This window comes from Tachysurus vachellii, chromosome 9 (assembly GCF_030014155.1).
Source record: "Tachysurus vachellii isolate PV-2020 chromosome 9, HZAU_Pvac_v1, whole genome shotgun sequence".
In the NCBI taxonomy this organism is placed as follows: Eukaryota; Metazoa; Chordata; class Actinopteri; order Siluriformes; family Bagridae; genus Tachysurus; species Tachysurus vachellii.
Window position 1 is genome coordinate 2781941 of NC_083468.1, and position 27565 is coordinate 2809505.

At 36.9% G+C, this 27565-nt stretch overlaps 2 protein-coding genes across 5 annotated transcripts; both read right to left on the minus strand.

Moving 5' to 3' along the window:
- Window positions 1-132: 132 nt before the first annotated feature.
- On the minus strand, window positions 133-13077 carry LOC132851810 (AFG3-like protein 1). Of its 2 annotated transcripts, XM_060878829.1 has the most exons (16): window positions 12697-13077; window positions 12123-12204; window positions 11995-12039; window positions 11377-11477; window positions 10967-11116; window positions 10332-10406; window positions 9220-9341; window positions 8279-8549; window positions 7600-7737; window positions 7091-7244; window positions 5567-5674; window positions 3780-3905; window positions 2369-2595; window positions 1934-2134; window positions 1639-1833; window positions 133-1347 (listed from the first exon to the last, which is right to left on the minus strand). In XM_060878829.1, exons 1-16 carry the CDS (start codon window positions 12802-12804, stop codon window positions 1117-1119), a joined length of 2334 nt encoding a protein of 777 aa, XP_060734812.1. In that variant the 5' UTR covers window positions 12805-13077; the 3' UTR covers window positions 133-1116. The 2 variants fall into 2 exon arrangements, with proteins under 2 accessions (XP_060734812.1, XP_060734813.1); XM_060878830.1 differs by lacking the exon at window positions 11995-12039.
- A 1976-nt stretch (window positions 13078-15053) lies between these two features.
- def8 (differentially expressed in FDCP 8 homolog) lies at window positions 15054-26916 on the minus strand. Of its 3 annotated transcripts, none has more exons than XM_060878834.1 (12): window positions 26757-26916; window positions 25909-26028; window positions 23680-23777; window positions 21980-22129; window positions 20810-20951; window positions 19801-19965; window positions 19052-19179; window positions 18227-18340; window positions 18052-18132; window positions 17096-17236; window positions 16872-16981; window positions 15054-16370 (listed from the first exon to the last, which is right to left on the minus strand). In XM_060878834.1, exons 2-12 carry the CDS (start codon window positions 26012-26014, stop codon window positions 16286-16288), a joined length of 1320 nt encoding a protein of 439 aa, XP_060734817.1. In that variant the 5' UTR covers window positions 26015-26028; window positions 26757-26916; the 3' UTR covers window positions 15054-16285. The 3 variants fall into 3 exon arrangements, with proteins under 3 accessions (XP_060734817.1, XP_060734819.1, XP_060734818.1); XM_060878836.1 differs by lacking the exon at window positions 26757-26916 and adding an exon at window positions 25244-25384 and having other exon boundaries at window positions 25909-26034; XM_060878835.1 differs by lacking the exons at window positions 25909-26028; window positions 26757-26916 and adding an exon at window positions 25096-25237.
- Window positions 26917-27565: the final 649 nt, after the last annotated feature.

The following is a 27565-nucleotide window of genomic DNA, read 5'->3' on the forward strand; positions in this document are numbered from 1 at the left end:
AAGGAGGCAGCACGATGCATTTAGAGAAAGGTTAATTGTTGTTATTTTGCCTTCTGGGAAACATTTAGCTATGTAGCTTCTGAAGGACAGGATTGAATGAAACAAATAAGATCTTTAGGAAAAAAATGTAAAAAATTGAAAACTGTAATTTGTTTTTAATTATTAACATTTTGCAGATTCTTTATATGATCCTTCCTAGCGATCATTCAGAAGGTTCCGGGGTTTTATTGATGCAGTATCTCTAAACCCTTCCACCGACTTCATTCAGGATCTGGTGGTCACGTGGTCTGATTTTGTAAACGTACAGATATAAAGCACCGGAAATGTAACCGGTCGCAACCAAAATGTAACAGTCCTGCTTCACCTCAGTCATTTTCCCACAGAGGAGCGAAGTTTAGATCAGAGAAGTTTACTGAAGGCTCACTAAACAACTCACAGGCTAAACATTATCTCAACTTTTTTGTCGAGGTCACAAACCTGAGGTGCTACACTAGAAACTGTTTGAATAGTAATAATAAAAAATAAAAAATATTTATTTCCCTTAATCTTTCCATTTAACCAGTTAACCATCTCATGATCCGTTAACTCGTGACTTAACTAGCTTAGCTGCTTATTGCCCAGTAAGAAGGTTTCCGTGGCAACCAAAACATGATACTGGAAAGCTTACGGGAGATTTTATTCCTTGAGTGGTTTAGCTAATGAATTTATATTTAGTCCGCTAATTATATTCCAGACAAATGCTTGTAATTTCTGATCTAAAGTTGGGGGGCGGGTGGACAAACTTTGTCACAGGGAACAATATAAAAAAGATAGAAGTTCACAGAAAGTTCACAGAAAAATGGATTAGGTCTCAGATTGTGCTGTTTTTAATTCATGCTAGTCGTGTGCTATCTTCCTTGTTCTGAGATCTTCATCCACATTTGAAGGTAAAGGTGAAGGTTCTGACAGGATCCTTCTGGTAGGACCTTCTTCTCAAGGCCGTGTCTCGGTCAGGGAAACACTTGTCCCTAACACAGGGGATTAAAGCAAACACCTTAAAATGAAGTTGCGCTTGGATCCTCTGATTGCACCGGCACTCGTTTTTGTTGTTTCCAGCTCCACAGAGTTCCGTCACTGCTACAGGTATATAAACTCTCTGTGCTGCTGTGAGGAGTCTTTAGGCTGAGACGTGTCGCTGTGCTTGTCCCAGTCCTTTAGTCCCTCAGGCAGACTCGTGTCCTCGTCCATGCTGCCGGTTTCCTCCACAAACTCCTCGTAGGTGCATTTCTCTACAAACGGCCTCGGGCCCAACAGCTCCACCATGTCCGCTTTGTCCAGGACTTCGTTCTTTAGGAGACGCTTCCCCACCTGAGACAGAGGTAGATTATACTTAAAGACTCAATGAAACCACATGCTACAATAATCTCAAAACCCACAGCGTTCCTTCGATGGCTGATTTTGATTATACGGATGAGGATCGTCATGGTTGCTATGGTAACGGGATGTTTTCGGGGACTGTTGAAAATTAGACGATACAAAACAAAACCCGTGACAAAAGCTAGCAGTTAGCTATAAGAGACGGCAGAAGGACATAATAATAACGAGATACTTTATTGGCAGTCGGATTGATCTTGATGGAGGAGATCCACGTCTTCTTACCTTCTCCACCAGCTCTCGTTTCTCGGTGATGAGACGACGCGTTCTCTCGAAAGCTTTGCTAATAAGGGAACGCACTTCCTGGTCTATGAGCTCAGCAGTGGCCTCGCTGTAAGGCTTCTCTAACACCGGCTCGCCCTGCTTTGGCAGATCAAATGCCATTTGCCCCACTGACTCGCTCATCCCGAACTGCATGATCTGTGGGTGAGGTGGAGAAAAAAAAAAAAAAAAAACATGCTGCAGAAAAAAATAAACTCCATTTCAATCTGAACTGGGAGCCGAGCAAGCTAGTAGTTACCTGAGCATATGCAGACTGGGTGACATTTCTCAGATCGTCCTGAGCTCCTGTGGTGATCCTGCCAAAAAACACCTGCTCCGCCACACGCCCTCCGAGCATCACGCACATCCTGTCGAAGAGCTGCTCACGTGTGAACAAGTATTGCTCCTTAGGCTGGTACTGCGCGTAGCCAAGGCCTTTACCTCGAGGAATGATGGACAACTGCACAAGAAGATCAAACAGAGTGTAGATGAATCTCCTTTTGAATTTTAAATTGAAACGTTTTTGCTAACAGCGGCTCTGACGCCAAACGTTTTGCTAGAATTCAAATCGCTGGAGATTTATTCACTCGTTTCTATGGTAACAGCTCATCACAGGGACGATCACTGGACGATCTCTTAACGATTCATCTAAGACTAATGAGAAAAGAAAAAGCTTCATGCAGTGTGTATTTACCTTCAGCAGAGGGTCTGCGTGCTCCAGAAACCAGCCTACGACAGCATGTCCGGCCTCGTGGTAAGCCACGGTGGTTTTTTCGGCAGGCTGCAGAACCCTCGTCTTCTTTTCCAGACCTCCGATCACCCTCTCGACAGCTTGCTCAAAGTGTTTAGAGGTCACAGCTGGGTCTAGGTGACGTGCGGCGATGAGAGCTGCTTCGTTACAGACGTTCGCAATATCGGCTCCTGAAAAACAGATGTTATTTTTGTATACGTTCATCACTAAAAACATTGCCATGTTCATAACGGCCTTAAACACTGACACTGATATCTAATAAAAGAGTTTTCTAAATTTTCAAGAATTGTGAATAATTCTATTAGTGTCCCAATAAATCTAGAATTCAATATAATAAATAAAGTTTTATTCATGTGTGTATATATGTGTGTATATATATATGTATGTATATATATATATATATATATATATATATATATATATATATATATATATATATATATGTGTATGTATGTATGTATGTATGTATATATATATATATAATTTAAATAAATGACAAGGGAATAAATATTTAATATTCAATATTTAATTATTCATACTGTAGTTAAAAATATGTTTTAATCAGAGTTAATATATATATATATATATATATATATATTAAAATACTTTATTGCACTTCATAATCCGTTTTTATACACAGAAATATTTCGTTTTTATTGTTTTTAGAAGCTTCTTTGCTTTACAGAATTTCTTTACACATGCTGATGAAGTTTGTGCCGAGTAATCTTTAATAAAACATTATATTGAATGAATATTTAAATATTTATTAGGTGAATTAGTGCAGTTTTATCATGAAGAATGCCAGGCTCTTTTATTTTAGGAGAATTTTTTATTACATTCAAAACTAGAACATATTCATTCCAGATTTTTTTCTTATAAGCTTTTTTTTTCTTTTTAAAAAAATAAAAATGTTTTTGACGACATGGAAATTGTGGTTTGTTTGATTTTTTTTTTCTTTTGTTTATGGATCTTCGTAGTAACTTATGTTTGTAGTTAATTTAATAATATAAAACAATGCTTTCTCGATTAAAAAAAAAAAAACATTGCTCGCTTTATACAAACCCCTAAATCATATAAACAATTCTCTTTTCTAAGTCCAATTCAGTAAATTGTGGGCATGTTTCTAAAAGATTCTTTAGTTCCAAAGCTGTATGCGTCGGCGGTAATAACAGGAAGTAAAGAAATAAATTAATATTTAAGAATAAAAAAAAATAAGATTATATAAAATTATAAAACCACACACACACACAAAAAAACTCTATAAATATATTAAATATATAAAATAAATAACTATAAAAGAAAAAGATATCATTAAACATGTGGAGTAAATAAAAGCTCTGTGATTTATTCTTACCTGTGAAGCCAGGTGTAAGAGCAGCCAGTTTTCTTGCCAGATGATCTGAGGTCAAACTGGCATCCAGCTTCAGTGGCCTCATGTGCACTTTAAAGATCGAAGCCCTGCCTTTAATATCAGGCGGACCTGTGTTGGAAAGACGGGCGCCGAAGAGGCAGAGGAGGATAAGGAGGAGGAGGAGGAGGAGGAGTGGTGAGAAAAGGAAAGAGGAGAGAAAAAAAAAGGAGGGAGGGAATTTTATACCACCCAGATGAAGATGATGAGAAGCATTTGCTCCGAAGCCCACAAGAGCTCCAGTGTTTATAAAACTCCTCCAGGAATAGCAGATGTACTTTCGCTACCTCCCGCACTCTCCCTTTATTCTCTCACACACTCTCCCTTCATTTTCCATGTCCGTAACAGGAATGTTCCACTGAGCCAGCTGTGTTAAAGTGGGGAAAAGCTCTCTGCAACGAGAGATAAATCAGTTCCAACACCACAACAGCAATCTCTGCTGACATAATACAGCTGTAGCGCATTGCTTCTTCAATCAGACGAACATGGAAGAGAGGGACGGACGTTTGCCAGGAAAACTCACACACAAAGCACGAGTGTTTCTGGAGAAGCCAAAAGTTATTACTGTCTTTATAAACGTATCGAAAGCGAGGCGTCGCTTCCAGAAACAAAGCTTGCAAAATCCTAAACTGGGGCCAGAGTTAAATAAGGCAAATCCCACGAATGCAAAAGAAAAAAAAAAGGTATAAATACACAACCAAATCTCAGACAGAGTGAAGTCATGGAAAATCTGACACCCATAATCAGTCATGGCTGGAAATAAGAAAAAATAAATAAATACTAAAAATGAATGAATGAATGAATGAATGAATAAAAATAATAATAACAATAAATATATGTGGGGGGCACGGTGGCTTAGTGGTTAGCACGTTCGCCTCACACCTCCAGGGTTGGGGGTTCGATTCCCACCTCCGCCTTGTGTGTGTGGAGTTTGCATGTTCTCCCCGTGCCTCGGGGGTTTCCTCCGGGTACTCCGGTTTCCCCCCCGGTCCAAAGACATGCATGGTAGGTTGATTGGCATCTCTGGAAAATTGTCCGTAGTGTGTGATTGCGTGAGTGAATGAGAGTGTGTGTGTGTGTGTGTGTGTGTGTGTATGCCCTGTGATGGGTTGGCACTCCGTCCAGGGTGTATCCTGCCTTGATGCCCGATGACGCCCGAGATAGGCACAGGCTCCCCGTGACCCGAGGTAGTTCGGATAAGCGGTAGAAAATGAATGAATGAATGAATAAATATATGCAGGATTCATTTTTTGCTTTCTTTAATAACATTACATTTATTATTTAAACTTGAACACCACTTTAGATTTTAATTTCCATGTCTTAGTCTTCAAAATCCAAACTATTATCATTAATCAGCTGTTTAACATTTCATTAAGTATATAACTTAACCTGTAATTTCACCTGAAAACTAAAAGTGTGTTAAATTTACCAAAACCTTACGTTGTGAAATTACAGTTTATTGTACTGAAGCTTTCTTAAAATGTTTGTAATCTAAAAAAAATTATTTGAAAAAAATCTTTTCATGTAACAAGGTGATATAATGCAAGTATGACGTAAAATTAAAAATAAAAAATCATCACATATTCAACATTAGACTGGATGGAGCTTAACTGTACATAGTTTGTTTGCAATGTTGTCATGGTAACTGATCTATATTTTGGTGAATTTATCTGGATATCTCGTTCTTTTGAAAGCAAGCACTAGTTTGCGAAGATAAGAAAAAGAGTTCATACCTATGTAAATCTGCCTGTCGAACCGTCCAGGTCTTAAAAGTGCCGGATCTAAAACATCCACGCGGTTAGTGGCGGCCAGAACCACAACGTTCATGCTGCTGTTAAAGCCTGGAAAAAAAAAACAAACAGTCATATGACTCATTGTCACTCAAAGTCACCGACAGAATTTTGCAGAATTATTGATTAATGCATATCATGATAAGGAAATAATACTGTATATCATAAAGGTTAGAAATCTTTATTTCCAGATCCCTATAAATAATCTGGAAACAACACTTCAGAATGTTTGATCACTGCCGAGCTTTTGCTGCCTTCTTTTAATAAACAAAAAATTAAACATCTTACTGGAAACGCAGAAGTAATGTCGTACACGAGTGTTATTGTGTCATAACATACAACAGCCAATCAGGTTCCAGCGTACAAAAATCCAGCCCAGAGAAATAGTGTATAAGCTTGTGACTGGTGTTTAACACGAGATCAACAAATCAATATAGAGAATAAAGATGTGCAAGGGTTTAAAATAAAAGTTAAATAAATAAATAAACTTAAAAAAAAAAAAGATTTGAAAATAATAAAGAAAAAAAAGAAGAAACTATAATAGAGGAGGTTAAATACAGATATAAAAAAAAACAGAGCAAAATAGAATAAAGAAAGAAACAGAGATGAAATAAAGAAAAGGAATAAAAAAGAAAAAAATTAATTAAATAGAATAATTAAACATTCATTATAAAAGAACAGAACAAGGAGAAGAGAATTTGAATAAAGAAAGAAAGAAAGAAAGAAAGAAAGAAAGAAAGAAAGAAAGAAAGAAAGAAAGAAAGAAAGAAAGAAAGAAAGAAATTATAGGAGAGAAACAAAGAAAGATAAAAAGAAAGAAAGAAAGAAAGAAAGAAAGAAAGAAGGAGAGGAAGAAAGAAAGAAAGAAAGAAAGAAAGAAAGAAAGAAAGAAGATTGACTGAATAAAAATACAGAATATAGAATAAAAAGACAGAATAAATTAGAGCAGAATATTAATAGAAAGAAAACAAAGAGTTTAAATACAGAAACAGAATAAAGTATATAATAGAATGAGATAAAATAGGGAAGAAAAATAGTTAACAACGTAAACACAGAAATGGAGTAAAAGAGAACAAGATAAAAAAGGTTTAGAGTAGAATACAAAAAGAAATAAAAAAAAAAAAAAGAAGTGGATCATTTAAATAAAGAAAAAGAACACTATCATAAATAAAGAAACAGAATAGAAGTGAGGATTCAAATAGATGAAAAGAATAAAAGAAAAAGAAAAGTTTAAATAGACAAGGGGAAAAAATTAGGACTTAAATGGAGGGAATAAAGAAGGAGAATAAAAATCCAGTAGGTGAAATGAAGACAGAACATGAAATAAAAGTGTAAATAAAATAAATACAGACATCAGATCTGTGAGGTGCAGAAACAGAAGCTCCAGGTACAGTGACGGTGCAGGAGGGCAGGTTGTGATTGACCTACACATTACTAACCCCTGCTTTATAATCCGCTCAAACATACCATCCATTTCCACCAGCAGCTGGTTAAGCGTGTTCTCCTGCTCGCTCTGCCCACCAAAGTGCCCTCGACCCCTCTTCCTGCCCATGGCATCAATCTCATCGATGAAGAGGATACAGGGGGCGTGTCTTCTGGCCAGCGCAAACGTGTCCCTCACCTACAGTTTCAACAAACATGCTAATAATTAGACAGATCAGTAACGCTGGCACTGTGACTTACAAAATGCAATAAAACTCCATATCCAGGAGACGGTTCAGATGAGACAAAATATTGGCACCCTTGACCTTGACTTTACATTGAACAATATTATATTTCTGTACGCTTTCTGTATAGAAGGAGTCTCCAGTGTCAATAATGTTAAAGTTTTCTGGCACAGGAGTCTCTTCAGACTAAAAACTGTTTTATTGCTCGACTGTAGATGAATCGCTGCCGCTCAATCGCACAGCTTATAAAATCCTGAATGCTGAACTGATTTTCAAGGCTTTGTTATGATAAAAAGGTACAGCTCTCACCCGGGCTGCTCCTACACCGACGAACATCTCCTGAAACTCAGAGCCGTTGACCGTTATGAAGGGAACTCCAGCTTCGCCTGCGGTCGCTTTGGCCAGCAGAGTCTTTCCTGTTCCAGGTGGACCCGATAACAACGCACCCTGTAATGACATCATCGAGCACAGTCATTGCTAATGAAGAATGAGAATATAAGCTTAACTAAAATTAAAGCCAGATTAATTAATAAAAAAAAAAAAACCTTGATTCTGATTAAAAACACATCTGTTTAACTCTGCATTTACTAAATGAGCACTATGCTGCTTCACACTGACTGCACTTTTTATCCAAATCACTTTTACGCCTGCTTTATTCTTAACATATTTTAAACTGTTTTTATTGAAATCACATTTATTTTCTTTAATTGTTCTTTGTTTTTATTATGATTTTATCGGATGTCTCTTATTTTTACATATATATATTTTTTTTTCCTCTCTTATAAACTGTTTTCTAATTTCTATGTAAAGCACTTTGAATGACCTCTGTGTATGAAATGTGCTATACAAATAAACTTGCCTTGCCTTGCCTTGATTGGCTGAGCCGGATTTCGCTCCTGTTGTAAATTATTCTTTAAACACACACCTGTGATCCTTACATCATTAACAGTGTGTACAACCCATCATTACACATCGTTACGCAGTGTACCTTTGGGATTTTGGCACCGAGTTCCAGGTACTGTTTGGGCTTCTTCAGAAAACTGACAAACTCCAAAATCTCCAGCTTGGCTTCTTCACAGCCGGCAACATCCTTCAGCCTGACGTTAATGCTGTCTCTGATCATCTTCGCTTTGGACTCGGTCATTCTAAGCATATTGCTTCCTCTTCCACGCTGCCATCCTGCAGACTTCCACTGCCTCGACCTGAACGTCAGCAAACCGAGCAGTGCGACGAACGGGAGCAAAATCACGAGGAAATTCCTGGACAAAAAGAGGTGTTAACTTAATAAACATGTTACACATGCTGTGTTCAATACTATACACTAAAATACAAGAAAATTCTTTATAAAAACTTGGTGTAATTGCAATTACGTTAGCTTAATTACAGCACACATAATTATAGAATTACTATAAATAAATCCATTTGCAAACACTACCTACCCAGTTAAATAATTAAGAATTAATTTGTACAGAATAGTTAAAATTCTCAACTCTGATTGGCCAGAATTTTCTACAACAGCAGCTCTCGTTCTAATACATAATGGTTTCAATGGTACCAGTTTACACAAGGACTGGTGACGATTCTTTAAGGAGACGTTTATTTAACATTTATGGAAGGAGTCTCCGGTGTCAGTGCTTTCTAATGGTCATGTCTCCAAAGACAGAGGACTTGTTTTGTGGACATTTTACAACATTAAGTGTAATTAGAAATGGATAAAACGTACACTGTAATTATTTAATAATAACAATAATAATAAAGTCTATATATGTAATAACATGAATATATTTTAAGAATATAAAACTTTTTAGACCACAGAGAAGTGCTGTTTTTAGAAATAATTATCTTTAGCTGTGTATCTCTACCGTAAAATCCTGTGGAACGTTACGCTGATTAAGACGCAGTTTAAACTGTTAACTGTTCCACACTCACCAATCTCTCTCAGTGCTATAGAGCACCTGGACCCTGTGTGGATCCAAACCCAGCTCTCGTTCTGCTTGCTCCAGATTCCTCTCGAACGTGTCCACTGTGCCGATATTAAACCAAACATAACTCTGCAGGATGGAAACAGAAAACAGATATTTGACTTGAAAGTATGCATAGAATCTTGGTTGAGGTCTATCTGTATAATGTTATAGTGTGATAATCAAATCCAGTTAACATTATGCCACGGCGTTATATAAGACAACGTTCTCTCCGGGTGTGACGCAAGGATTTTAATGCTCACTTGTTTTTATAACAATTTGGATTTCTATGTTGTCCTGTAAAGCCGGACATATGAAATAACTGACAAAATAAATTCTACTTTTTTTATTTTTTTTTTAGAGAATGAAGTCTTTACTGGGTCTTTAAACGAAACAAAATGTAATTTCTTTTTTTTTTTTTTTTTGATGACCATTTACAAATGTGAATTTTTTTTTTGCATCATATTTGAAACTTGGGGGGCACGGTGGCTTAGTGGTTAGCACGTTCGCCTCACACCTCCAGGGTTGGGGGTTCGATTCCCGCCTCCGCCTTGTGTGTGTGGAGTTTGCATGTTCTCCCCGTGCCTCGGAGGTTTCCTCCGGGTACTCCAGTTTCCTCCCCCGGTCCAAAGACATGCATGGTAGGTTGATTGGCATCTCTGGAAAATTATCCGTAGTGTGTGATTGCATGAGTGAATGAGAGTGTGTGTGTGTGCCCTGTGATGGGTTGGCACTCCGTCCAGGGTGTATCCTGCCTTGATGCCCAATGACGCCTGAGATAGGCACAGGCACCCCGTGACCCGAGGTAGTTCGGATAAGCGGTAGAAAATGAATGAATAAATGAATGAATGAATATTTAAAACTTCATGCATTTATTGCAATTTACTGACCACAAAAATGTTTATTCAATAACTAAAACAAAGACTGATTATTGTATTTGGAATGTTACGAACATTTTTTTCCAAACAGGAAACACTTTTTATGACTTTTTTCATTTCATGACACACAGGCATCGTTTTTATCAATACATCTAAAGTATAATAATGATTTGTTTCTTTATAAAACTTGTGGATGACTCACCACCTCTGACGTGTTGACATGGGGAGCAGGAAGCACTCTGACATACTGCTTATTAACCACTTCTAGCCTCTCGACCTGCACAAAAACCTTCTCTTTATTCATAATCCATCAACACACCGAGTGTCACACGTGTTGCTGCGGCAACAAAAAACTGAATACGCTCATATAAGATGAATATCACATGTGATTAGTGTTATTCTGAGCTTTAATATATTGTACACACATGGATATGCTGTATAGCCTTATACTGACACTAAAGGTTTCTTGGTTTTAAAAGTATTTGCACCCCTGCAATGAATACTGGGTGAATCATCACCCCTGGATACAATAACAGCATGGCGTCTCTTCCTGTAATGTTTCACAAGATTACGGATGTTGCACATGTTTCCTCTCTGCCCTACCAAAAGGGCAATAAATTATGCAGAAAGATAATAAATCTGACTTTATTTGATCTAGTAAAAGGCAACAAGAGTTTCTAGAAGGGGGGGGAATCAAATATGTTCAGGGGTGCTAATATTATAAGAAAGATTTCTTTACTAAATATATTTCTGCAGCATGTCCATTCGTTTGAAATCTTTTATCTTTTAATCTTAAATCTTTTTTTTTTGTTAAATCTTAAACAAATCGTCTCTCACCAGGTCTCGAGCGAGGTAGTAATGAACAAACTCCCTCCACGATATCTCTCTTCCTCTATTTCGGAAGTATAAATAAAGAAAAGTCGCCAGCATCCCAGATCCTGTAAAAAGGACGTTCCAGAAATGCTTCTCATCCCAAGGGACGTCTCTCTGTTAAATAATCAGAAGGTTAAAGCTTTATCAGATTTGTTTGTTGGAACAAATAATCAAAAAACAGGATGTTTGCTAAGAGACCGCAAGCTGCAAAATATCTACTTAAGTCTCTTTCTATTCCCTGACGACATAAATCATCATCATCAGCATCAAACTACCCTTTATTATTTAGAATTTATGCAGGAAATTCAAGCAGTTTTTAAATGTTATTCAAAAACATTCATCCTTATTACACAAAGAAAAAAAGGGATATTTACACGTAGGATGCGAGACCACCAATTGCCATCTTCCTTCTTCTCACCACCACCTGTTCCTTCTCCACCGCTCTTTCTTTGGGATTCCGGGTCACTGGATTTCTCTGCAGAGTCAAAATCACATACAACTTGCTCTCTTTCACACATCAACATTAAAAAATAATAAATCATGATATGTACAAGACACAGAGACATAAAACACTTTTTTGAGGTTTGCTGTTAAAGGAAAATACTCAGAGCAGTTACTGCAAGAAACCAGAAGTTCATTATTTTGCAATAACTACAAGAGTTTTATTCCTCTCTTATGCCGTCCATCTCCAATAACAATATTAAAGTATTCATTAATGTATTTATCCGATTATAATTACATTCAATTGTTATTAAAAGTCCATGAAACAATCACGGATAAACCACAAAACATAAATCCGTCAGTCCTGATGTTGTCAGAAAAGAAAAAATGTAACTATAAACACAATAACAGAAATGAACTATATAACTATAACCACGTTAATAACAACATTGAACAGAGATGTGGTCTAAAACAGTGTTATCGATTGTATACAGTTTGTATTAAGCAGGTTGTATTTAATTTAACACAAATCAAATCTGAGACTGATTTACCTCTGGGTTCCGTTGCTGATCTCTTTGGAAAGAACTTTTCAAATCCTGTGCAGGTGAATTTATAATAAATTTATAGCTAAGTGTCATAAATGCAGAATGATTAAAATAATACCTTTACATCAAAATACCTTTTGGTGGTTTGCTGGAGAAAACACGTGATTGTAAGAGCAACAATTCCATTCTTAATTTCACTGGATTCAATGAAAAACTCTGTTAAGAAATGCAAAGGTTTGAGTGTTTAAAATACACACACACACACACACACACACACACACACACACACATATATTTTACATTACAAATAAACCCCAAACATCATCCACTGACTTTAAAAATCATTGTATTTTTATTTATAATTTTTATAACAACAAATCTAAAGGATCTCAATCAACAGGCTGAGTGTACAAGCAGCTACAGACAACAGATTATAAATAATTAATGATAAATAATAAATAATACATATCTAGGCAGATTATATTTCTATAATATACAGTTATATTTAGTATAAAATCTATAAAAATTATAAATAATATTATATTTAATATTATATATTATTAGTAATTGATAATTATGTGACTAGTTATTTTACCAGTTATATTTGATATAAAATAAATTAAATAAAGTTGAATTATTCAGAGTGGTAAAGTTTGTACCCTGAAAAGTGGGCGGAGCCTAAAGGAAACAACAACAATCCAAACTCACCGTGTACTTTAACACTGAACTCGAGTTAAACACGCTGTATTCTCGTCTCCAGCTCTTCCATCCTGACTTACAGCAGTTTTTACACATCGACCGTAACATCAGACTCATTTTACAGCAGCAGGAATAAAAAGTTTAGAAGAAACTGAAAGGCGATAAAAACAACTGACTCGAGCGGGGTGACCCTGTGCTGCCTGATCAAAATAAACAAACGTACACAAACACATCAAACAGCATTACAGCTACTAACTGTTTAATCACGTCGCACAGAGGAGCTGTCGCGGATTATTAACGGTGTCTTACAGCGAGTCAAATACAGTACAATAAATACGTTTATATTACGCATCCGTTTCCGTTACATTTAGTCGCAGGCAGCTTCATAGATACCAGGGGTCCTATGAAAAATAAAGAACTTGTCGACTGTGATAGGCTCACGGAGAGGTTTTAGGTAACCAATCAGCGGCCATTTTAAACATCGGGTTGGTCACGTGACGTCACGCCTTCAGCAACAGAGGCAAAGATATCATTCATGTTAAAAAAAAAAAAATTCAATAATAAAAAAATGTTTATTAACTGTTTAGTGCAGGACATTAAATATCTAATACATTTACCACTGATCACAATTAATTACTAATGATGATATTGTTTGTTTATTTGCTTTCATGACCTTTACTAGTTCAACATAATAATAACAATAATCGTAATAATAATAATAATAATAATAATAATAATAATAATAATAATAATCGTAATAATAATAATAAAAACAACAACAATAATAACAACAACAACAACAACAAAACAACAACAACAATAATAATAATAATAATAATAATAATAATAATAACTAGATTTGTAAAGTTTGTCGCAACAAACTTTGATGTTGGCTTTGACGGTGCAAGTATTCGCAATGGATGGTGCTTTTTGGAGGCAAGTGGACATAAGGGTTAGTGTTGCTTTTGGAGGCAAGTGGACAAAAAGCTAGGTTGCCAAAACATTTGGAGGTAAGCGGAGACAAGCATGTGACATCATCCAAATACTCCTGAGGGAGTTCCCCTCATTGGGCTGATTGTTATGATATGTCACTTGTCCATGTTGTGCTAATTTTTGATTTTCACGTGACATCACGTGACGTCACGTGATGTGAGCACAATGCACGTGAGGCAGTTTCCCTCATTGTGCTAAGTGTTTTGATATATCACATGCCCATGTTGTGCAATTTTTTTATTTTCACGTGACATCACGTGATGTCATCAGAATACACGTGAGGAAGTTCCCCTCATTGTTCTGAGTGTTTTGATATGTCACATGTCCATGTTGTAAAAAGTCTTTTGATTTTGCATATTTTGGGGGCGGGGCTGCAGCACAACCGGAAGGCCAGTCGGTACACCCATTTAAAAGTTTGTTCAGAGTATCACCCTAAAGGAGCTGGCTGAGTTTGGTGTAGATAGTTCGAAAGCTTGGCGAGTTATAAACCTCCAAAGTTTATAATGGGAGTCTATGGGAAAAAAGGCCATTTTGAGACCCGGTACCAGAAGTACCGGTACTCGGATCGCTTAGAAAAGTAATAGCAACAAACTTCAGACCAGAGTCTACAACATATCCGAATTTGGTGCATGTGGCTCGAAATTCCTAGGAGGAGTTACTCTTGGTAAATTTTTGTCTAAGCTTAAATAGGAAAACAGAATGTTGGCTTCTACAAAGCCAACATAATAATAAAATAGTATTTCCCTATAAAACAAATAAGTTAAAAATATATACATCTTTATGTTTACAGAGAGAGAAATTAATATGCTTGTAATTCATTTATTTTTGTTAAAAAACATCAGTATTTTTGTAAAATCTTTAGTCTTATATGCATTAAAAAAGACTTCTAACAAGTCTAATCCCAAAGTCAAAGAGTTTTTGGACAACTGAGCATCTCACGTATATGTGGTTCTTCTGTGCCATTCTGTTTACACTGTGGAGCTTCTGTACTAGAACAAATTCCTCGTATGTGAAAAGATACCTGGCAATAAAGATCTTTCTGTTTCTGATTCTTTGCCGAATAACAAGAAGAAGGCACGAAATTGTCTTGTATGTTAAAACACTTGGTTTCTTCATATTGTTGGACAAAAAAAGAGAGAGATTAAATGTGTGTGCAAAAAAAGTGTTTCTAATGTTTGTAGATCATTTTTTAAAAATCAATTTTTTTTTTAAAATTTTCTATTTATTTTTTTTATTTTTGTTTCTATTGGATAAAGAGGTGCCAATTTTGCATCCTACTGTACTTGCTGCATTTACATAAACATACATGTCTCCTTGAGCAGGATGTTTGTTATACATGTCGTAAAATGTCAGTAAAAATGATGAAAAAGGCAGACGATGTAGTCATTTATTTCACTCGTGTTCTTCATCACGTTACATTGCACACAGGACAATAACTTCACAACACTTGACACCACAATGTCCGTTATACCGCAGCATGAAAAAAAAGACAAGTGGCATGCTAAAAGATAACACAGCATATTCCATATTATTTTAGAACAAATAATAAAGAGTGCATAAACCATTTCAGTCCATTCTGAGGCATCACCTGCATCTGCAAACCAGAGCGTACTGATAACCGAGTGTCGTAGAGACGTACACGTAGTCGTGTACAGAGGTGTGTTACTCCTCATTTCCTCCTCTTTCTCTTTCACTTTACCTGCCATTCAACTGAACCTAAAATGGGCTGAATGTATATGTCGGGATTTTGCTAAACGCTTGGCATAGAGAAATCCGTTTCTCCTTCACATCACATCACACCAAATCCTGCTAGCTCCCAGGAACTACAATGCAGAGATAGATACAGAAATATATTATACTGTACTATAATAAAGGAGCTTATATAAAGGGTGCTTTCACACTTTTTGAACACTAAGTTCTGATGTCACCTTGCAGCATTTTTGGGGAAGTGAAGAGTAAAATGAAGTGTTTTGTTACCTCCTGGCCAATCAGGTTGCAAGATGTCGAGAAAGAAAGCTAAACTAACACGGAAGAACAGATTCGCTCAACAAATTAGACTTGTTAGCGAAATAATATAAGCGGATTAGTGGAAATATTTCAGCAGCCTTAGGCAAGAGGTTGTTTTTTTTTTAAATTGATTGATCAGGTCGTAAATGGCGTTTATTGGTCAGGACGTTCCACCAGTAAGCGACATGACACAAGCAGCTAAAGTCTCCCAGCTGGCTTCAAACAGACTTTGAATGGGGGGGGAAAAAAGCGTGAAAGCACCCTAAAACTCTCATTCATTAAATTATGGGATAGGATTTTTTAATAGGAAAGCAGTGCTGAACCTGTTAAAAATTTTGTAACACTCATAGTGTTCTGTTTTCTATCCTCTAGTTACCTCCAACCGAGTGTCTCTCCTGCCTTCACCGGTGCTGTAGTGTTACAAAGACGCGAGCAGGACACGCAAAGCACGGGAGAATAAGAAAGAGCCGATACAGAGAAGCAGACTGAACACCGGGAATGTGTCAGTAATAAACGCATGCTCACAATACCAGTCTTAGCACTGACTGTATTGCTGTCACAGTGAAAGTCTGTTAGCTCCTGCAAACGTCCTGCATCTCTAAAGCTCCGCCAGCTCATCCTGCTTCCGCTCGGTCATCCGGGCGCATCGTGGACACGTTGTAGAGTTGTCATAGTAACAGTCCCTGATGAGAGAGTAATAAGTCATTTTTGGATTAATAAAAACATCATAATGTAAAGATCAGTGTTAAGAGTCAGCATCACGTCACATTGACGATCTCTAGCTCTTTCTCTCCTCCCTCCTTCTCTCTTTCTCTTTCCTTCTCTTTTCTCTATTTCCTTTTTCTCTCCTCCCACTCTCTATTTTTCGTATTCTTTCTCTTTTTTCTATCCCCTGTCACTCTACTCCCTCTCTTTCTCTATCTTTCTCTCTCCCTCTCTTTCTAGTTTCTCTACTCCCTTTCTCTACCTTTCTCTCATCTCTTTCTCTTTTCTCGAACTCCCTTTCTCTTCACCCCCTTAGGGGACATCATGGGACAAGATGTTGAGCTGGTTGACACCAAAATATGTAGGATTTTATATAGTAATCAGAAAGAGATATCTGATCAAACATTTTTTTACTGATGTTTGACTCAGCAGGCAGATCCGTGTAATGCCGGTGATGGAGTGAATCGTTCGAGCCTGACCTGTGGAAAACAGCAGAGCAGTCGTGACACACTGAGGTATGGCTGTCGAATGGGAAGAGAATATCCCCCTCCTTACACAGCTCACACACAAATCCTTTGGCTTGGCATCGCTGAAAAGAAGGCAACAAGAGCGGCTCTGAGTGTTGGTTTTAGCGATCTGTATTGGTACAGCACTTTTATTTTTGAGCTGAATGATTAGCGGTATAATATTCACATGATCTCACCTCACAGTCGAGTTTAATGTGCTTGGCGAAGGTGGTGTGAATCTCGGTGAGAGAGCAGCTGAGCCGGCCGCTGGAGATGTCGATCAGGTCCTGTAGACTGTACATGTCGTCGTTCTCCACAAAGTGCTGCCGATCTTGAAGCTGCATCAGGACAGAAATGTGCCTTAATCAGAATCAGAATACTTTATTAATCTCCGGGGGAAATTGTTCTCATTACCGCAGCTCCAAGTCAACAAAATAAGAATACAAAAATAGAGACTTGTATACCCTATATATCTATATAAGATAATATATTCAAAAACAATCATTTTTAAATCTTATTGAAAAAAGGTTTTGCTTTTTATCCCACAGAAACATGTGAATGCTTATTGTTGCTCTGATTAGGAAGAGAGAGAAATCTCGTCCCTCCCAACACATAGCCACGGATTATAACTGTGGCAACATCTGGATTCCAGCAACATCTCACTCCTCCTTCTCTCCATTTTTCTCTCTTTCATTCTGCTCCCTCCCTCTCTCTCTCACCTCTCTCTCTCTTCTCTACTCCCTTTCTCTTTCTCTACCTTTCTACGCCATCTCTACTCCCTCTCTCTATCTCTTCCTCTTTTCTCTACTCCCTTTCTCTCTCCTCTCTCCCTCTTTTTTCTGTCTACTCCCTTGCTCTCTCTATCTGCTCCCTCTTTCCACACCTCCCTCTTACTACCTCCCCTCTTTCACTCTCTCTAGATTTGAGCAACATCAGGATTCGAGCTGTGAGCCACAAAAGATCATTATTTTTTTGTAGGTCAGATGAAGCAGATGTCTCTCACCAAACTGCTGAGTTTATTCCTGTTATAAAGCCCATGCAGATAAACTTACAGGCTCATATTAATAGGGCTTAAGATGACAACTGCTACTTTATCATCTTAGTCTTATTACAGTCAAGTAAAAACCCCATCATCCCCATTAAAGCCCCGTACCTGCAGCAGCAGTCTGGCTTCCATGGCTTCTTTACAGGTAATAAAGTAGGGCTTCATCAGTAATATATCCTGGCGTAGCTTCTAGAATTGAGAAAATAAAATCAAACCAAATTGAGACTTACACCAGATAGTAGACGAATAAATAAATAATAAACAGCAGTGCAAGAAATCTCACCCTGATTTCCACCAGCTCCTCTACGAAGTTAAAGAGCAGTGGGTTTACCTCCTTTAGCTTCAGCACAGGTCGGGAGATCATAAGAGCCAGATAACGCATGGATGATCGACACACCTACACACAGTGAAGCGAGGAATGTTTAGAACAACGTCCCAAACAGGAAGTGTAAGTCTATCTGCATTGTCTGTGTAAGGAGTGTGTGGATGTGCTGTAATAGATGAATCAGGGTTCCAAAAGTTATCACCTAGTGCTTAAGATGTTGGATTAACAATCAGAAGGTTGTGAGTTCAAATCCCAGGTCCACCAAGTTGTCACTGCTGGGCCCCTTAGCAAGACCCTGAACCCTCATTTGTATAAAATATAAGTCACTCCGGATAAGGGTGTGTGCCGAATGCCGTAAACGAATACTGTATTTTCTGATAGCAGGTTTATTTAAGGAAGGAGTCTCCAGTGTCAGCGGCCAGTGTTTTAAACTACAGGGACGTCTTTAGGACGGATAAGTTTGTTTGTAACATTTCAAGTCTTCAAGCAAAAGAAAAATGATGAGGAGGGAGTTAATGAACATGTTATACAAACATTCCACAGGACAGGAAATATAACTATAAAGGGATAAAAAAAATGACATGCTTCTTTAATACATTTAATCATTGGTAACGTGATACAATAAGAATAATACATGTTGAATCGTGCTGCCCTTTAGGGTAATTAATTACTATTATTTATTAATTACAGTAGCTCTACATTATTATATATTTAAAATATAACACTAGATCCCCGAGTGCTCTTATACGTTTATATACGTTATTTATCGGGTTGATACGTTACCTTTTTGGGCTCAAATTCCCAGTTGTGAATGACACGTGCAGGGATGATGGAGGTGTCGTTCCAGTGGCAGCTGCTGCAGTAGTACTGTCCCGTATAGTCACACTGCCTCGCCTCGCTCGGGACGCCTCCTACAGGATAAAACCCAGAACAAACTTAAACCACGTTCATGAAAAAGGAATTTTTTTTTTAAGTATGCAAGAATTTATTTTAAAGAGACATTTAATAAAATAAAAATAATGACATTGTTCTAAAAGTGACATAAGTTATGTAGCCAGATGTTATAACAATCCTACAAAACCAAGTAGGACCAGTGTGGACAAGGTGCTGCCTCAAGTCAATTCAATTCAGTTTTATCTGTATAGCATTAATTCTTTATATAGAAATATAAAAACTGAGAATAAAAATGACAGTTATACAAAATTTTAAGGCATATTTATCCCTAATGAGCAAGCCAGAGGCAACGGTGGTGAGGAGAAACTCTCTGAGACGACGGATATAATACGCAAGATTGTTAATAAAAAAGACTTTTTTCAAGTTGCTTAATATAGAATATATCATGATATGATGTGATATGAAATGATAATTTGTTCATCTTCAGGGTCATAATCTCACCAAAATATTAAAAAGTATTAATCTGCTAGTTAACACATCACCAAAGTAAATCTAAAAGCTGTGATAGCATGGTCAAGTGATTAAAGGATTGATTTTGAGCCACTTCCTGTTGACACTGCCACGGCATGAACACTCACTGAGCGAGATCTGAGCTCGGCACTCTGCACATCTGTAATCCTGTTTGTCCAGGCCGTTCTCTGGGCAGATGTTTAGTTTGTATTCCGACTGATGGCTCACTTTAGACCTCACGCACGGCTTTGTGATGAGATTCATGCACTTGCTGTGGCAACGGTAATAACAACCTGTGGTGGACGAATGCAAGAAGATGTTTAGAGTTAATACACAGACAGAGTAAGAGAGTAAGAGAGTTAGAGAGGAGAAACATCCTCTATATCCTGTAAAAATTAAAGCCTAACGATAGGTTCACGTTTAGGTCTCGCCTCATTATGGGAAAGGAAATGCAACCGGATGGCCGTGTCGCCTAGCAACCGGTGCGTTGAGGCTCCACGAGATGCTACATAGTCGGTAAAAAGGCTTCGTGCCCCATTTTTGGTTTCTTTTGTAAAGCAAAAAAATAAAAAAAAGGTGCAGAACTAAAGTACACACTTTATAAAATGATTGAAGAGTTGCAAAGTGATCCATGCTTTTAAAAATAAACCTGATAAAGTATAATAAGGTACAAACTATTTATATAGTCTACTATGTACAGTATAGAAATATTTTAGGAATAATTTTTTTTTTTTTATTTGCATCCTCACAGAAAAAGGCATGTTGGATTACGGAAAACAAACCTTAAACACCCTCAAAACCTTTTAAATCCTATTTTTAAAAAAACGCTGATGTTACACCATCAAGGAGCGCATGACCATTGACTTTTCTGTATGTACTATGAACGTGCTATGACTGCAGATCAAGACTGCAGACCATGGTTTATAAGCAGCTCCTAACTAGCTCTGCCTCTGATTCACACTTCTTGGGCTGATGTTGCTTCCAGAGGCAGTTTGCAACGCTCTAGTGACAGAGTGTAGGTGTTTTTTATCTGCTACATGCATTAGCTGTTGGAAAACCTGCCATCCTGAGACTTATCGATCAATGTGCACGTCTTTCTTCTCAGCTGAACGCAGAAGGATTAGGAAATAATCGAACCTGTGCACGTGTACCAGGTCTGAATAAGACCCCAGATGATGGTGCTGCACTTGTCACATGTCTGTTTCACGCTTTTGCTCTTCTCTTTAGAGAAGCGATGCTCCAGCAGGATGCGCAGGTTGGGCTCATCTTCCTCCGGGTCCTATAATTATACAACATTTATTATAGCAATAACCGTTATAACAATACTATGGAAGAAATACAGTATTAGCCGATTAAATAAAAACCAGGGCTCGTATTCATGAAAATTCTCAGTGCAAAGAGTTTCTCCTAGTGACGAAATTCTAAGACAATTCTTAGAAATGTGAGCATTAAAATGAAAGAGAAGATCTGAGCAAAGATAAAAGTTCTTCATAAAGCATCTTAACCATTAAAAGAGCTCATATGGTCAGAAAGTGTTAGGAGAAGTGTTAGGACTTTTAAGAGGATGAAGAGTTTCTTTATCAGAGGAGAAAATGGCTGAAAGCTGAAGAGGGAGAAGAAATGTGTTGTATACAATATTTAATAATGATAGTGAGTTAATAAGATGATACAGATTAGATCATGTAGGTATTCATTTTGTGACCAAACAGATTAGAGATAACATCTCAGACACAGAGCAGAAATCACACACACACACACACACACACACACACACACACACACACACACACGTATACTGTATATTGTGCTGCTATGGATACACTAGCTACACTAACTTCTCTGAAACAGAGCTGAAATGCCATAGCGACAGAAATAATATAATAAATATAGTGACATTTCTACTCTGTGTCTGATATCTTTACATTTACATTACATTTATAACATTTATAACATACAGATGTTAGAACATCTCTAATATGATGTGTCACGAATGTTATCTTTACACAATAAATATCTTAACATATAGACAAAGTAAAGGATTATAATAGAGCAGATTTTAAAAGCAGTCCTTTTTTATTAGACAACCAATCACAGTCTTCAAAAGAACGTGTCACCTAGTAACGGGTTAAGCTCCGCCTCCTCTATAAGATAAAATTTGTTGTATTTTCCTTGTTCAGAGTTGCTCTGAGACCTGAATCACTGAGAAACCTGAATCACTCTGAAGATAAGATATATAGTTAGATATTTTTTATCTAAATTAGGAGCTCACTGAGATCATTCTGAGAGTCTTTATGAACACCGTCGTACCTTCAGTTCCTGAAGTTTGAGACGAAGGTGGATGAGTTTGGCCACGGTGTCCTTCTGTCTCTCAGAATGTTCCGGCAGCTCCAAAATCAGTTTCTTACACTCCTCTATAGCCTGCTTCAGCTGCTCAATGTCTGACGCCACAAAAGAACCCTGAAGAGAGAACAAATGACAAGGTTGTGTGGACTGTTGCTTTGTTTTAATCATAATCGCTATTCAAAACTGTGTCTTTAAAAGCTATGAGGGAGAAAATAATAAGTGATAAAACACTTGAAGTAATTACTATTAATTAAAGAGAGACACATCATGCTTTCTTTATCTATTTACAGTTACATTTAATTCTGGGGTAAATTAAAAAAAAATTAGATCTAGTTAGATCTGGATTTATAGATTTTTTTTAGCATTTAAAAAAGAGAAAGAAATGACGAACATCAGTATCCAAGACATTAACAGGTAACAAGCATCAATGACTACTCTTTTTCACCCCCAAATTCCCCTTGAAGCTCAGTATAGTCATTCAACTTGACTTGATTTTTAGTTACAATTTTCCTATCATGGAAATACTTTTGCATTATTTCACACTGGTGAAGACAGAAAACAGACTATAACGCTATAACAATTCAAATCCGTTTCAATTCCATGCCGTTTTGCTGATGCCGAATGTTTTAGAAATGCAGATCACCGGCTTTTAATCGCAAAGAACCGACTAAAACGGCTAAACCTGTAATTAGTTAAACACGTAAATAAGTTATTTATTTAGAAAATATAGAAATTATATTTAATATATTTATACAAAAAAAAAAAAAGAGGGCAGTGTTGGAACAAGTGGTTAAGGCGCTGGGTTGTTGATCAGGGTTCAAGCCCCAGCACTGCTAAGCTGCCACTGTTGGGCCCTTGAGCAAGGCCCTTAACCCTCTGTGCTCTAGTGGTGCTGTATCATGTCTGACCCTGTGCTCTGACCCCAACCTCTAAAGTTGGAATATATGAAGAAAGAATTTCACTGTGCTGTAATGTAGATGTGACAAAATAACGGCTTCTAATCTGTTCTTGAGAATGAACTAAATAAATGTGTGACGTTTGAAAAAACACTTCCACGATAAATGTGTGTCATAATCAAATCTATAGGCGGTGTAATGAAATGTTAGAACGAGCAAATTTATACTTTATATTTTTACTTGTGGTGTGACATATAGAAATATAGACCTTTGCTAACTTTCACTTCACTACGATCACCTGATTTTAATTAGTTATTGTAATTGTTACACAAACAGACAGAGTTGTTGTTATTTTAATGTTAATACTGATACTAGGTCATCATTACTTATTTAACATGTTTTTTTTTTTATTTTGCACAACCCACAAACACTAAACACACACTAACTAACTAGGATTTATAATCGAGACAACCTTTGAGCTGAGAAACAGCATGCTTAAAAAAGGCACACACAGTCAAATCCATCACGGATCATTAGCCAGTCTATAAAGCACAAAAACAGCTTTGATTTTTTTTTTTTATGTTAACTTTCAGATGCTGAGTCTGCAGGAAATTCAGTATGACTGAGAGCTGGAACACCATGTAAACTGAAACATGCAAACGGTTTCCTGCTTTTTAAAAGAAAGCAGAACCATAATATCACTCAAGAACCCATTTCGTCACAAGCATTAGTGCAAAAAAAAAAAAAAAAATCAATAAATAACTTTACCACAGGTCGTGAGAAATGGTCCTCAGCCAGCCCTAGGTCCATGGTCCGGTCTGAGTTTTGGCTTTTGGTTTCAGTGGAGAAGATCTCCGGTCTCACCTCTGTGAAAGCACAATGTTACAGCGGTTAATTTATACACACAAACTAATCATCTGTTCATTCTTTAGCTGTAGAAATCAATGGCCACTGCAGCAGCACTCTCTCTTTCCCAATCAACACAGCCTCTTACATAAACCTCATGCAAAAGCTGGAGCATGTGACAATGACGTGACTTAGAGATTACCTCAGCGACAGCAGGGAAGAAAGCAATTCTCAAAGCAACTCGAAAAGGTGTAGATGCGTGAGAAACCTGACAGCACTATAAAATCATTCCGACAACAGCGACTATGAATTATATTAACACATTTGTTCAAGTTTCAGTATTAAACCTCAGTAACAGAGACTTGTACTAAGGCTAAAAATGAATAAGATGAACAGACGTGTTTTTATTGAACGAGAAACGTATGTATTTCAGTTCTGTAATTCAATTCAGTTCTCCAGTGTCAGGACTTTGTAACAGATTTCCTCCTTGAGCTCTGTGATGGACTGAATTTTTATTTACTTTCAAAAGTTTATGTAGTTTCTTCTTTAGTATTTTCTTTTTTTAGTAACTTATTTTATTTATTTATTTTTTTATTTTTATTTTTTTTATGGCTGTTCCGTTAAACATTAAACGAGAGAATAAATAGGTAATAAAAGTGTAATTGTTGGTACATATCAGTAACATAAGAAGAATTATGCCCTTTAAGATGTTCTGCTATAGGAACTTCGACTGATTCCTTTGCTTCAAGTGACGTGTTTTAATCCTTACACTTGGTGACAATACAGCAATGTTTTATGCACAATAAAGCTTGCTGTTTGCCATCTGAATCTTTTATTCTTGCTGTTTGACAATTTCTAGCGAAAGTATAATATACATTGTATATTGGTATAAATAATAAACCAATAATAAAACTTTGTTATCGGTAAATGTCCGTTATCCGCAATAACGTAAAAGCAATAAGCAAGAAATAAGCCTCTTAGAAAAGTCATGATAAACAGTCAGTATATTATCACGGTGAAACTCCAGAGCTTTTCTCCAGAGCAGTGAAGCTTCCACATCCGTAGCTGTTTGAAGAATTAGCACTTAAAGGATTTAAGCTATTAGACTTCCATTATAAACAGGTTTTGAGTCAAGAGCTTTTTGTGTTTTCTAAGTACGGATACAAAAAGTGTCAGTACTAGTCAGTGGTTAATCACACATGCCTTACAGACACAGATAAAAGTATTGACCAGGATAAAATACTATGCTTCAAGTTTCCTACGTCTCTGCTATAATCATATCCCTAAAATAGCTATGAAGTTATAACTGATTTGTTTCAGAGGAGCTGAATTTTTTACCTGCATACACTTCACAGCACAGCATGGTTTTAAATTCCGACAGTCGCTTTACAATACAGTCACTACAGCACCTTCAGCTTCAGTTCATTTAGCAGCTCCAGTTCATTTAACAGTCTGATACAGTCTTTATATAAACTACATGTCTAACCAGGCGAAATGAAGAGCTGTGGAAGTTCTGCTGTTCCTGTTTCAATCACACTGTTCCTGTTTCATGTCTCTCTTCTCTATCCTTCTCTCACATCCTTCTAACCCTGATACAGCGAACAGCCTCGTCGGCACATCAGCAGTCCTAAAATATAATAAATGGTAACAGAATCAGCAGAAACAACACCGGACAATAACAGATAGCTACAATAAATCACAAACCAGAGATAGCATGTGCATAATAGATAAGCAGAACAGAGTGAGTAGAAAATAAACTGAATGGCCAAAAGTATACGGACACCTGTCCAAAACACACTGGTGAGGTTCTTCTGCAGAACTGTTGGGATGGGATGACTGGATGGATGGATGGATGGATGGATGGATGGATGGAACTCTGATAGAATGGATGAGTTAATGATAATGGAGATCATCAACTCTGAGAAAATAGGTGTGGTTTTAGAAAGAATAAGGGTTGAGGAAAAAAACTCAGGGCAAGAAAAAAAAAAGTAAACACTAATCTAAAACTGTGCAGTATGGTTGCAGTCATAAACCAGATTTGAGCCTTGTTTTTTTTTTTTAGGCAGGTGGAGACATAGAAGTCACACTCTGACTATGATACACAATGCCTGGTGCAATTTCACCGCCTGGGTCACAAAGCTGCAGACTCACCCTGTTTAGGAGGATCCTTTCTGTCTGAGGTGCCATTACTTTCACTCCTGTCAAACGGGTTGATGTGACCCTGGCGAAAGCGTGCAAGTCTCTCATCGTATTCCATACCGCTGGTTACACCTGGGTTCACACACACAAAATATTGTGTTAACATTATAAACTCGTGATTATATTCAAAATACTTTCATCTGACATATGGAAGCAAACTGGATCAATGGTGGGTGTGTGTGTGTGTGTGTGTGTGTGTGTGTGTGTGTATGATTGGTGTCCGATCCAGGGAAGTATTCCAGCATCGCGTCCAGTTTTTCTGACCAGGATAAAGCAACTAATATAGATGAATGATTGTTCTGCTACTGAGTATAATGATCAGTATCAATGTAATATGAACACATGTCAGTATCACGCCCCTGATGTGTCGACTCGGTGTCGACTCGTTTCCTGATGTCATTAGAATCGTATCAATATCCAATACATAGCAAACAGAAAAATGTCAATCATATATCGTAAATAAATAGCATCAGAATGACAGTCTATTACAAAATCAAATCTAATGTTTTTATATTGTTTTTTTAATTATGAACTTCTCCATGATTCGAGCTTTGTGTTTTTTTGTTTGTTGTAAACAACACATGTAAACAACTATAGCTTTGCTAGCCAAGATAAGGCAACTAAAGGTTGATGTCAACATTATCGGCAAAAATTAAATAATAAAAAATCTAAAAATGTGCAATTTATTAGTAATTAAATTCTAACACCCTTCATAGCGTTAGCTTTAGCTACAGCTTGCTTGATAGCTAGCTAGTTAGCTTCGGCGGCTAATTAGCATATTCTTCTGCTCCAAATCTTACCTCATATTGATTTAACACCAGCATATTATTCAAATATATAATTCATCCTGGAAATAGCAACAAAAAGCGAATTAGTGTTGGACTTCCATGTTTGCACAGAGATGACAGTTTTTGCGTTTACAGACCAGCAACATCATTCCTGTCAAGCCTAGCTGAGTCAGGGTTGCCAGGTCTGTCTGAAAAAAGAAATGTATATACATAGATCCATATACACATACATCCAAAAACACACACCCTCCCTGACTTCACTTATCTAATCAAATCTTCACTCACTAATCTTGTATTATTACACACTTCGTCATAAATAAAAATAGTTATTTTAAATTATAAATAAACACACACCGTTATATGATATACTTTGACAGCATATCCGGATCATGTTAAGATATAAAATGATTGATATAATTATGAGAACATATTTAAAAAAAATGCAAGAAAAAAATTGCATGCTTTAATATGTAGATTTTTAAGTTATAATTTTCAGACAGATAAAAACAGCTAAAGACATTTGAAGTATAAACGCGCACCTGGCAACACGATGTACATTGTTATTGTCTGTATTTACTGTATGAATTTTGTGTTTAGCGCCCTCTACCGACTGTACAGTATATATATATAAAGCACCATAAGAAGCATGGCGTCATTATGGACACAGCAGGGCTAGAGTTGGATAATAGGAAAGATAATATGACATGACTATATTTCACCTACATTACAGAGGACTGATCCTTGATTTGATCAGCAAGTGAATTGGTTAAGATGAATTGTTTCTAGGTGTCAATGTTTGTGTGTTTTCAGTATAGGGTGTA

Excerpts from the sequence above, each read along its gene's own strand:
- LOC132851810 (XM_060878829.1), bottom strand. The coding sequence starts at position 12,804 with ATGAGTCTGATGTTACGGTCGATGTGTAAAAACTGCTGTAAGTCAGGA. Across the intron at positions 12,040-12,122 it reads CTCCAGCAAACCACCAAAAG|GATTTGAAAAGTTCTTTCCA; the intron begins GTATTTTGATGT and ends TCACCTGCACAG. Across the intron at positions 11,478-11,994 it reads ATCAGCAACGGAACCCAGAG|AGAAATCCAGTGACCCGGAA; the intron begins GTAAATCAGTCT and ends TTGACTCTGCAG.
- def8 (XM_060878834.1), bottom strand. The coding sequence starts at position 26,014 with ATGGAATACGATGAGAGACTTGCACGCTTTCGCCAGGGTCACATCAAC. Across the intron at positions 19,966-20,809 it reads GACCTGGTACACGTGCACAG|GTTGTTATTACCGTTGCCAC; the intron begins GTTCGATTATTT and ends CGTCCACCACAG. Across the intron at positions 18,341-19,051 it reads GGGAATTTGAGCCCAAAAAG|GTGTGTCGATCATCCATGCG; the intron begins GTAACGTATCAA and ends CACTGTGTGTAG.